The following is an 11,624-nucleotide window of genomic DNA, read 5'->3' as shown; positions in this document are numbered from 1 at the left end:
AGAACAGCCAATGCAAACGCTTTTTTTTTTTTTTTTTTTTGGTCACTAGTAGTTCTAATTAGAAACTAAAGTGGCGGGGGGCGGGGGTAAGTATGCAGAATAAGGCTGATGTCTAAAGTACTGTTTCCAGATAATCAACACATTTAATCACGGTTATAATCGTCATTGCTGTTGTCAGATATTGAAAGTTTGCTGCCATTGCCTGTAAATGCAGAGAGAGACAGAGCGCGCCCAAAGAACTTTAACCATTCCCCAAAGTATTAGCAACTCAGTACTGTACATTGTTAGCAGTCAAACTAAACCCCTCAGGGAAGCCTAGCCAGCAATTTTTCTTTTTCTTTTTCTTTTTTTAGGCAGGGTCTCACTCAGTCGCCCAGGATGGAGCGCAGTGACGCGATCTCGGCTTACTGCAACCTCCACTTCCTGGGCTCAAGCGATTCTCCCACCTCAGCCTCCCGAGTAGCTGGGACTACAGGCGCTGGCCACCATGCTCCGTTAATTTTTTATTTTATTTTATTTTTGTTGAGACGTGGGTCTCGCTATGTTACTCAGGCTGGTCTGGAACTCCTGGGCTTAAGTGATCCTCCTACCTTGGGCTCCCACAGCGCTGGGATTACAGGCGTGAGCCACCGCGCCCGGCCCAGCCAGCTATTTTTAATAGGGCTCAGGCTTGAATCTTGAACTCACTAAAAACCCCCAGCTTGGAAAAACACCCGGGGTTTCCAGGGGAGTGAGGTAAACGGCGGCTGGTGAAAGAACAAAGGCTGTGCGTCCGCGTTCAGAGCCGCTGGGCCGCCGGGCTCTCTGGGGGCCGGGGCCGCGGTGTCCTGGGTGGCGGGGCTCCCGGAATGTGACTCAGCCACCGCGGCCCCGCGATCCTCTCCCGAGCCACCGCCTCAGCCGGTGCCGAGGAGGGCGCCGCCAAGACCGGCTGGTCAGCCAGGAGGAGCGGGAAAAGGGGCGCAGGGCCTGAGGCCCGGCCGCCGCCCGAGTGGATGAGCGAGCGAGCGTCTTGTGAAACACGCCGCGGCCAGGTCACCAGCCAGGACCGGGATCACGTGGCTCCCAGGGCTCGGTGAAGAAGCCGCCGGGACAGAGCGCGCCGGAGGGGAGGAGCGCCTGGGGACAGAGGGCGACGTCCCCTGAAGTTAGTGTCCGCCAGGGCCCGCCCCCTCGCTCTTATGTAATAGGGGCGCGCTGCCATTGGCCTGCGCGACCGGCCAGGGCGCAGGCGTGCGAGAGGGGCGGGGGCCAGGAGGAGGCCGCCGCAGGACGGCAAGTGGGCGGGGCTGCGAGGAGCAGGAGGGGCGGGGGCGCCGGGGAGAGCGGCACGGCGTGCGCGGGCACGAGGCATAGTGGCCTCCCCTAAGGCTGAGGCGGCGGCGGGCGCGCGAGGCGCGGGCTGTTGTGTTCCCGGCTCTCCTGTTTCCCCTCCTGAGCGGGTGGAGGAGGCCCAAGCGGTGCTGGGCGCGCTCCCCCTTCCTCTCCCTCCGGCGTCCTCTCCCGGCCCTCTCGCGCTGTGCGGTCTCTCCGACGCAAGACTGTCCCGGCCCGGGTGAGCGGCAGCGGGGGCGGTGCTGACGCCGCGGGACGCCCGGGAAACGGGGCGGGGGCCGGCCAGCGGGGGGCGGTGGGGACCGTGGGACTTGTCGCGAGTCGCGAGGGGTCGCAGGGGGCGGCGGGGCCCGGCCCGGCGCGGGCCGCGGGAAGGAGGGTGAGTTCGGGCGCCTGCCAGGCCCTGCAGGTGGCCGGGTAGCAGGCCAGCCTCGAAAGCGGAGCGGTAACCTTATCCCCGGCGACAGCCGCCGGTCGGCTGCCGGAGTGTGGCGCTCCCGGTGGCCGCAGGAGCCGGGGTTCGGGCAGTCTGGGCCTCCGGGAGGCGCGTCTCGTACCAGGGTCCGTGAGAACTGGCTAGATGGGGGGCTGCGTGGCCTTTGGTGGCAGGGAGGAGGAAGGGGTCTCCAAGGCGGGAGAGGCGGGTTTGGGGAGGAAGGTGCGCCAGGCTGCAGCTGGGGTCGGAGAAGTGTTGGGTGGAGACCTCACTCTGGGTGCGTTCCTCCTCTCCTCTCCCCAAAACGATGGTGTTAAAAGCTAGGGTCAGGATGTGGAGCGCTGCCTGGGCCTCTTCCTTTCAGATGGTTATGGAGAATGAGCCTACTTCCTGGACCCAAAATCCTTTTCTTCTGTTACTCATTTGTGTTGGTTTTAAAAGGAGCTTTGGGGCAGTGCTTACTTGTTGCCTCCTACGAGAGCGCCTCATTTTAGAACTCGTTTCTTCTACTACTTCCATCTTTGCAGCCCCCTCGGAAAACCACACTGAGAGTTGCATTAAAAACCAACATGTAGGTATTTGTAAATGACTTTTTCCCTCCAGTTTGTCCCATTTAATTCAAGGAGCGGTTATAGCTGCCTACGATTTTGTAGAAAATTCTGTTGGCTTGAGAGTAAGTCCTAAGTTGAGCTGTCCAAAAGCAGGTGGTTGGTTCGTTTGAATTTCTGCTTTCAGAAAGGAAATCGATGCGGCGTGTTGTCAGAAGTTAGGGGCCTACCTCATGCATTTAGCTTATTTCATTCCATTTCCTTTACCTGGTTTTATTTATTCTCTTCGGACTTTTTGGTTGCTGTTTGGTAACAATGGAAAATGGGTTAAATCCATTGTGTAATGTTATATTTTAGGGAAAGTCCTAAGTGCAAAAGTTAAAAATAATTTTGCGTATCTAATGACATTGCTTTGTACGAGTCACTACCTGGAAATATCAAAATAGCTAGTAACTTCTAGAAAGCAAAGAAACTTATGAAATTAGTGGCTTACCATTTTTGAATATTTTTTTTTCAACGTAAAACAAGGTTTCCCACAAAATCAGTGTATTAACATACAGAAAATACATTGTGTCGAAGAGTTAAGATGTGTGAGAGGACTGACTGTTTTGTTACAAAGTCCTGATAGGAAGACATTGAGACAAAAAGTCTTACAAAACATTGGTATACATAAAGGTTGATCACGTGACTACTGTCGTCCAAATAATACATAAGTATCCAAACCTGTTTCTGTGGGAATAGGTTTGTAAGCTTGCGGTAACATCGGACTTAAATACATTTTTTTTAAATGTGCCTTTTGGCTTAGAATTAATAAGAATTTTTTTTTTTTTTTAATCTAAAGCAAAAATCGAAGCTTAGTCTTCAAGCACTGATAACGGCTGGTAGTATTTACCATTGTTTGATGGGAATGGGGTTCTCATATTAGGCTGGCATGCTAAACATTTTCAATTACGAAAATGTATTAGGCTTGTATGCTAGCCTAGTATAAAAAACCCGTATTTCGTCAGTTGAAATATTCAGCTGACTATCCTGAAAAACATTGACCCTCTTTTATATTTTATCTGACTTTCAGTGCATTTTTTAAAATGCTAGTGGGAACTTCTCCAATCAGTGTATTCTTTTAGTTTCCTTTTTTGGGGAACAGGAGGAGCTCAGTAATTTTTATGAAATGCTTTGACCTCATATCCATTAACTAATTACGGTCCTAGTCAGAAGAAACTAGCATCCTTCCCTGGTGAAGTTGAAACAAAGCCATTGTATGTTCCTGTCCTGCAATGATTTACATTCAGTTACAGTGCTAGTCTAAACTATATATATATATATATATATATATATGAATTCTACTTAGGATCCAATTTTGATGTATTTAAAAAGCAATTGAGACTCATGATAGACTCTTTATGAACAGGTTTAATTATGAACAGGTTTAACTGTGTGATCGAATAAAAGCCTTTAATTTAAACGGAAAAGTAAAAGTAACTTTTTTCAGTGACTTGATTTTCTTTTTTTTTTTAATCCATTTGGGTTCACGTCAGATCATTGGTAACAAAAAGTGGTATCTTTCAGCTTTGTAAAAGAACCCTCTTAACCAAGTTCATTCCCTCAACTGGGAACTAACGTCTAGAGAGCAAAGAAACTTCTGGGATTAGTGGCTGGCTGACAATCTCATTTTATAATTTGTGCAGCAATCCAGCAAGACCAACTTTTTAAAAAAATTAATAACAGTAGTTTTATGAAAACTAAGTAAAAGAACAGTTTCCACCTATTTCTGAGGTCTCTTTTAGAAGGATTAACAGACAGCTTTTATTTCTCTTAAAGTTATAAAAATCACAATCGCAAGTCACAATGAATACTTTGCAGAGTGATCAAGTAAAATGATGGCGGGGGCTAAACTTTTTTCGTAAACTTTTGAAGATTACAGACAGTAAAATGCATAAATCTTAAGTGTACAGTTCAATGAATTTTTACAAGTAAGCACACTTGATTCAAGAACATTTTCAGAACCCCATAAGTCCCCTTCATGTCCTGTCTTCCCAGTTATTACCCGTAACTTCCAAGGTGACCCCTTTCACTGTAGATTAGCTTTGCCTGTTTTGATCTTTAAATAATGTATATTCCCTACAACTGGCTTCTTTCCTTTAACATTGAGATACAACCGGTTTGTTACTTGTAACAATTTTTTGTTTGTTTATTTTTGAGACCAGAGTCTGGCTCTGTCGCCCAGGCTGGAGTGCAGTGGTGCCATCACGCCTCACTGCAACCTCCGCCTCCCAGATTCAAGCAGTTCTCCGGAGACCTCAGCCTCCCAAGTAGCTGGAATTACAGGCGCTCGCCACCATACCTGGCTAATTTATTTATTTATTTATTTATTTATTTATTTATTTTATTTTATTTTTTGTATTTTTAGTAGAGATGGGGTTTTACCATCTTGGCCAGGCTGATCTTGAACTCTTGACCTCACGATCTACCCACCTTGGTCTTCCAAAGTGCTAGGATTACAGGTGTGAGCCACTGTACCTGGCCACAATTTTTTTTTTTCCTTTTTGAGACAGAGTCTCGCTCTATAGCCCAGGCTGGAGTGCAGTGGCAGGATCTCGGCTCACTGCAAGCTCCACTTCCTGGGTTCACGCCATTCTCCTGCCTCAGCCTCCCGAGTAGCTGGGACTACAGGCGCCCACTACCGCGCCCGGCTAATTTTTTTTTGAAATTTTCGTAGAGACAGCGTTTCACCGTGTTAGCCAAGATGGTCTCGATCTCCTAACCTCATGATTCGCCCGCCTCAACCTCCCAAAGTGCTGGGATTACAGGCATGCGCCACCGCGCCCAGCTGGCCACAATTTTTTAAATGCTGGGTAGTATTCCGTTGTATAAATACTATAAAAATATGTATACAAGTTGTGCATCCATATTACTATTGATGGGCATTCGGATTTTTTCTAGTTTTGGAATGGGCACTCAGAACGTTTTGTACATGTCTTGGTGTACATAACATTTGCATTTCTTTTGAGTACATACCAAGAGTGGAATTGCTGGCTCATGGAATAAACAGCTACCAACTAGTTTTCCACAGGGTTCTGCCAGTTGATACTTTGGTAGCATTTGTGTGTGGGAATTTTAATACCTATACATTTTTATTTGCCAGGTGTTTATAAAACTTAAGGCTTCAGTTCTAAGAACATTCTTATGCTTAGATTACTCTGTATTAGAGTAAATAAGCCACTCTAATGCTTCACCTTCTGTTTTTAGATATGGCTCGTGGACAGCAGAAAATTCAGTCTCAGCAGAAAAATGCCAAAAAGCAAGCTGGACAAAAGAAGAAACAAGGACATGACCAAAAGGCTGCTGCCAAAGCTGCCTTAATATATACCTGCACTGTCTGTAGGGTAAGGGGAATTGAATTGAAAGATACAGCTCTCCCGTGAGCAGTTCTTTCATTATAAATTGGTTTGTATAGATTAAAATTTTGAAACCATAGCAAAATAGATGCTTTTCTTGAAATAGTAGGTTTGAGAGCTGATTATTTTAGGTATCTATCTTCATTCACCCTTTCAACAGACATTTTTTGAATGGCTCCTATGGCCAGGCAAAAATCTCTAGGTCTTGGGAAAAAGGAGTGAACAAAACAAAATCCCTTTCCTCATATAAAATAAAGATGTCTTCATAAGGGCATATAAAACACTTCACTAGCATATCATATAACTCTAAACTATACTTTTAGAGCTATATAATATGCTAGTAAATATACCTCTGGCTATATAATTGGCTTTTTTCTTTTTCTTCACTAAATTTTATAATTAGCATGTCTGTAAAACCATATAGAGTATATTCATGTTGAGAGCTTTTCCTAGAATGAATGTGTTTTATTAGATTTGAAGAACAGTAATAATAACAGCTACTTTTGAGTGCTTACCATATGCCAGACATAGAGCCAGGTGTTTTACATGTATTCACCTATTTAATCCACGTAACCCTGTAAGATAAAGTACTTTTATTGTTCTCATTTTACAGAAGGGTAAACTGACTCATGGAAATTAAACAATTTGTGTGGGGTCTCCCAGTTGGTTAGTAGAAGAACTGGAATCTGAACTCAGGCAGTTCAGCTCCAGAGTCCACCCTCTGGACCACTACTGTACTGCTTCTCAAAGAAGTACTTCTGAAGCTCCAAATCAGAACCTCTTGCCTGTTTGTTTAAGCTCATTACTCTTGAAGTTAGTGAATGGCAGTACCAAAGGAAACCACAGTGGGGTTAGTCCACTACATGTACACTCAAAATAATGAAATTGAGCAACTTCTGAGAGTTTGGAAAGAGGCAGGGTGCAAATTTTAATCAACTAATGATAAAGAAATACCTTAATCTAAATGTGCTAGAGTAGTTCACACACTTAAAAACTTAAAACCACAGACTTCTATTTCATATTTTGTGTAATTGAATGGGTTAAGAATAAATAATTGAAGGTTCTTGCCAAGGGAGTCAGTATAGTATAGTATCTGAGAGGTCACATACCTAGTACTAAGTTAAAATAAGGTCTTGGGCAAATTAAACTGGGTTTTAGTTTCCTTAGGTAAAATGAGGATGCTAGTAGGCACTAAAGATTACTTTGAAGGTTCTGTGGTAATTAAGGTAACATGCTTAACATAATAAGGGTTCAGTAAATGTTACCTATTGTTTGCTGTTAATCAGATAAGCAGAATACATTCTATGTGACCTACCTTTCTTTATATGTGAAATGTGGGAATGTTAGGAATTTCTTTACCACAAAGTCCCTCTTCATATGCCAGCCACTAAGTTGTAGGAATTTAAAGGTATTTTTGTGATAATTGTCTATCCTGAGAAGATTCAGGATTCTAAAAAGTAACACATTTTTATTTCATAAATAAAGTCTAGCTCTCTTTTGTGCGATTTTTTTTGTTAGACACAAATGCCAGACCCTAAGACCTTCAAGCAGCACTTTGAGAGCAAGCATCCTAAGACTCCACTTCCTCCAGAATTAGCTGATGTTCAGGCATAAGGTTGTTTACAGGTAACTCACCTCTTTTTCTATTGGTTTGTTAATATCAGGGTTGTATGCAAGACCAAAACTGTCTACTCTTATTGTGAAATTAATTTCTGCCTTCTGAGATTTTACTGCTTCCCCTATTTAAGTTAATGTGTAACTTAGTCCCTTTTTTCTCAGACTGTTTCCTTTCACTGCCTTTGAAACATCCAAATTTTTACTACTGTAGCCAAAAATGGGGAGATGAGTACATGCTAGCCATCTCTGATCCAAGAATGGAAGAAACGTATCAGTTTAAGGAAAATAGTGATTGCAAAGATATTTGAGAGTTTCCCTCTCAAAAACAACGTACACCAATGTTCGTGAGCACCTTTTTACAATTAGTTTACTTATAGTACTTAGCAGAGGTTCTTCTTCCCCCCCCCCACCATCAACCTATCCCCTTAGCAGAGCTTCTGAGTATTAAAATATAGGGCAAAATGTAGATATGTACTATATAAATTTGTTTATAAATTTGTTGGTTGAAAGTTACCACTTTACACATTACATTTGGTTGGATTTTTCCCCCTAAATAGTGGAGTTGGTGGTGGGTGTGTTGTGTGTTTGAGAATTATTTCTTTTTAAAATAAATTCATCAAAGTTCAAAATATGAAGTCCGGTCGACAATTTTACCAGATACTATCTTCATAGTACTTCTTTTTAGTTATTTGAAATGCATGTAAGTTGCATTTGTGCAATGGTAACATTCATTGAAAATTTTGCTTATGTTTTATAGGTGGATTCATGACACCTTTGACTCTTCTGCTGTCTCAGACCTTAGGTAACATACCTGCAGCTGCTTTTCTAACAAACTGTTGATCAGCAAAAATAAAGGGGCTACAGAAACACTCATTTTTATGCTGTTCCCTTTTGGGCTTCATGCAAAGACAATTCTGTGTAAATGTACAGTTGACTCTGATTTGGAAATCTGAAAATCAGTCCATTCTTGTTATAAAAAATTTTTTTACAACTGTAATTATATTGATGTTCATATTGTGTAAAATAACTCATTTAATAAAATAGTACTTTGATTTACGACATCACAGGATAAATGGTTTTAGAAATTCTGTTCTAACTTTCCACATTATTTGCCTTACAAAAATCTAATGAATTCATCAGCTAGAATTGCAAGTGCAATTCTTATATCCCTTTCTCAGCTCAGTGGCAGGTTCCTTAAACTAGAGCAGACTCATTCATTAAAATTGTGCATATGATTTTATGGGCAGCTGATTCTCTAGGTGAAAAATGACTTATCTGCTGCCTAGTATATTGCGGTTATGTGTCATTGTACCCCTCTGATCATTTCCTGTGTTTGAGTTGGAATATTTAAAATTGCAGTATGACCTGGCTCTAACTGCCAGTCAGGTGTACCCTATAGATAACTGATAAATTTCTAAAAGCAGTTGGATTGTCAGTGAGCCCTTCTGAAAGATTAGGTTCTGATGTGTATGCCATAATGAAATAATCATTAAACCTATTGTTTACTGCAAAATAGGGAACAAATGTGAACTGGTAAAGGGCGATCTTGATACTAGATTCTTTGAAAACTCTTGAAGTTCCTTAATGTGAAATTGAAACATTAATTTTTGAGGTTTTTGGTAGTTACTATTTGGCCATTTTTACAAATGGATTTTACATTAACAGGAAGATTGGAATGACTTGTGGCTGGATTAATTCCCAGAACCCTCTCCCTCCTTTCTTTTCTAAGTGAGTTGTTGATTTTAGGAGTTTGCTTTGTGCTGTTTCCTAAAATCAAAGACTGGTGTACAGTATGACTTCCATTGAACTTGAAAAGTATTAAAATGGGTCAATATTCACATTCTTTTAGATCTCAGGATGGGGAAATGGGTTTGTTCAGATGGATATGGTAAATCTTACCCAATTACGGAAGGCTAATTTTAGAGTTCTTCTAATTTGCTTGTGTCAACTCTTAACTTGTAAAACTGCTGTTAACTCAATATATAATAGGAAGAACACTAAAATACTTACTGGTAACTGCTTAGAGCCACTTATCTGATCCTGTGGATTACAGAATGCATTCCCTCTTCTGCTGTAACTTTTCATTGCTTTGTTTTGTAGCTCTGCATATTTTGCCCACCTTGTCTTCCCTGTAAGTTTAAGATGTTTCCAAGGAAAAGCTTCAGTGCTGATAGTTTCTTAGCAACTCCTATTCTTATGCCCTTACTTTAAAATAGTCCTTTTATTTTGTGTATTTAATTTCCTAAGTTTCAGATTTAATATCTGTTGTTTCCTAATATGTTGATTACCAGAACGTTAGAATTTTACCTAATTTCTTGTGGATATTGCAGAAGTTCTGGTTAAATCACAACTTAAAAGTTTTTAAAAAGTGCTTTGAGCATATGTATGTTTATGTTTAGTGACAAATCATAAAAAACCATTCACAAGTTTTGGTTTAATTTTTTTTCATTTGTTTTAGTGACTGTAATTCAGAATGAAAGTTTTTTTGTTCTTGTACTTAACCCTTTTTTATAAGCAGCTGAAGACACCATATTTAACACTATTATGTCAGTGACAGGGAAATAGCTGCATTGATCTTACATGAGCATATTCATCCTTATAGTTCAGGAGGGGATTATTAGTACAATCCCCATTTTACTGTGTTTGAGTTAAAAACCAAACATCCCTGTAATTTAATTTGAAGATTCTTTAACAGATTGCAGCAGAGTTCATTATAAAACTGTTATGGTGTCTTCAAAGACTTGATAAAATATACTGAGAGAGAATTGGTCCATTTGTATGCTGTATTTCTATTACTTGCCAAAAGGAATGGGGTTAAGATTAAACTTGTTTCCATTCTCTTCATGTGGATATACATCCCCATGTTTAACTGACACACTGGGGGCTCAGTTGTGTGCTGTAATGTCTTATTAAAGAAGATATTAAAGAAAACTAAACTAGTCTAATTTCTTCTACATTTCAAGAGGTTTTTATATTCCCACTTTTTTTTTTTTTCTGAACTTAGAATTGGCTCTTAAGTATAGCTTGGTAGATCTGAGGGTAGCAAGAGATTTCTTTCATTTCTCGTTGTTTTCCCTATAGTCTGCCTTTTTGAGGTCTGTAGAATACTTGGGTGGAAAAAAAGTTGTCATTTTGAAAGCTTACTATATAGAATAAGTGCGAATTGTTGGAAAGGGGGAAGTGATTGGCTATTAACATAAAAATACAATTATGAAAAATACTTAGGTCAGTTAATTGAATTGGATGGATAAGTCCTTGATGATATTGTAAGATTTGAAGTTATACTTTTAGTTTAATATTAAAGATACTGTATAGGTAATTAATGACATCATAATTCAAACCTGAGATGTAGCATAAGGTAGAATTTATCAACATTACTATTTTACCTAAGAAAACCCATGTTTTTAATTTTTATTAATATATGTAATGTGGCCAGGTGCAGTGGCTCGTGCCTGTAATCGCAGCACTTTGGGAGTCTGAGGTGGAGGGATCACTTGAGGTCAGGAGTTCGAGACCAGCCTGGTCAATATGGCAAGTCCCCATCTCTACTAAAAATACAAAAAGTAGCAGGGCCTAGTAGCACATGCTTATAATCCCAGCTACTCAGGAAGCTCAGGCAGGAGAATGGCTTGAACCTGGGAGGCGGAGGTTACAGTGAGCCGAGATCTTACCACTGCACTCCAGCCTACTCTGTCTCTCTCTCTCTCTTTCTATATGTATATATAATATATATGTAATATACTGTACCTATTTTAAAATATGGGTAAAGGCCTTTTTCTATAACACAGTGATCAAACACAGTCCAAACTATAACTGAAATACTGTATTTAAACTGCTCAGTCTGAATTAATTCATTTGTACTAGATTTCTGGGTTTTTTTGGAAAGGGTTTGGTTTAGTTTTGGTCAGAGTACTTTTTTGGTCATGTACCTTTTGACAGTATATGGCAATGAAGATCAACACCAGGGAGTTGTGTTTACTGTGACTTTACATTCTGAAATAGTTTAGGCTACCTTAATTTTACTTATTGTAAAAGTTTCAGAAAAATCTTAAGAGCTTTCAGTTTGTAGGTTTAATGAAAATATCTGTCTACTTAACAAAGAAAATAAGACTTTTTAAAATTGAAGTTCAACCTATCATTTTTAATTGTAGATTACCATGTTAAATTGAAAATATATTTTATTTTAAACGTTCTTTTCATAAGTTGTCTTACCGAAGTATCCTTTTTTTTTTTTTTTTTAAATAGCCATTTTTTAGCTTTTATTCTTTGAATACCATATGGCTCCAAATTTAA

The 11,624-nt window shown here is 40.6% G+C and overlaps 1 protein-coding gene across 2 annotated transcripts; it reads left to right on the top strand.

The window, feature by feature from the left end:
* The first annotated feature begins 1,307 nt into the window (after positions 1–1,307).
* ZNF706 (zinc finger protein 706) lies at positions 1,308–10,276 on the top strand. Of its 2 annotated transcripts, none has more exons than XM_023183975.2 (4): positions 1,308–1,555; positions 5,566–5,702; positions 7,233–7,340; positions 8,089–10,262. In XM_023183975.2, exons 2-3 carry the CDS (start codon positions 5,568–5,570, stop codon positions 7,326–7,328), a joined length of 231 nt encoding a protein of 76 aa, XP_023039743.1. In that variant the 5' UTR covers positions 1,308–1,555; positions 5,566–5,567; the 3' UTR covers positions 7,329–7,340; positions 8,089–10,262. The 2 variants fall into 2 exon arrangements, with proteins under 2 accessions (XP_023039743.1, XP_023039745.1); XM_023183977.1 differs by lacking the exon at positions 1,308–1,555 and adding an exon at positions 1,636–1,714 and having other exon boundaries at positions 8,089–10,276.
* The last annotated feature ends 1,348 nt before the right edge of the window (positions 10,277–11,624 follow it).

Source organism: Piliocolobus tephrosceles, chromosome 7, assembly GCF_002776525.5.
Source record: "Piliocolobus tephrosceles isolate RC106 chromosome 7, ASM277652v3, whole genome shotgun sequence".
Lineage (NCBI taxonomy): Eukaryota > Metazoa > Chordata > Mammalia > Primates > Cercopithecidae > Piliocolobus > Piliocolobus tephrosceles.
The sequence above is the reverse complement of the archived record's forward strand: the minus strand, read 5'-3'. Positions and strand labels throughout refer to the sequence as shown.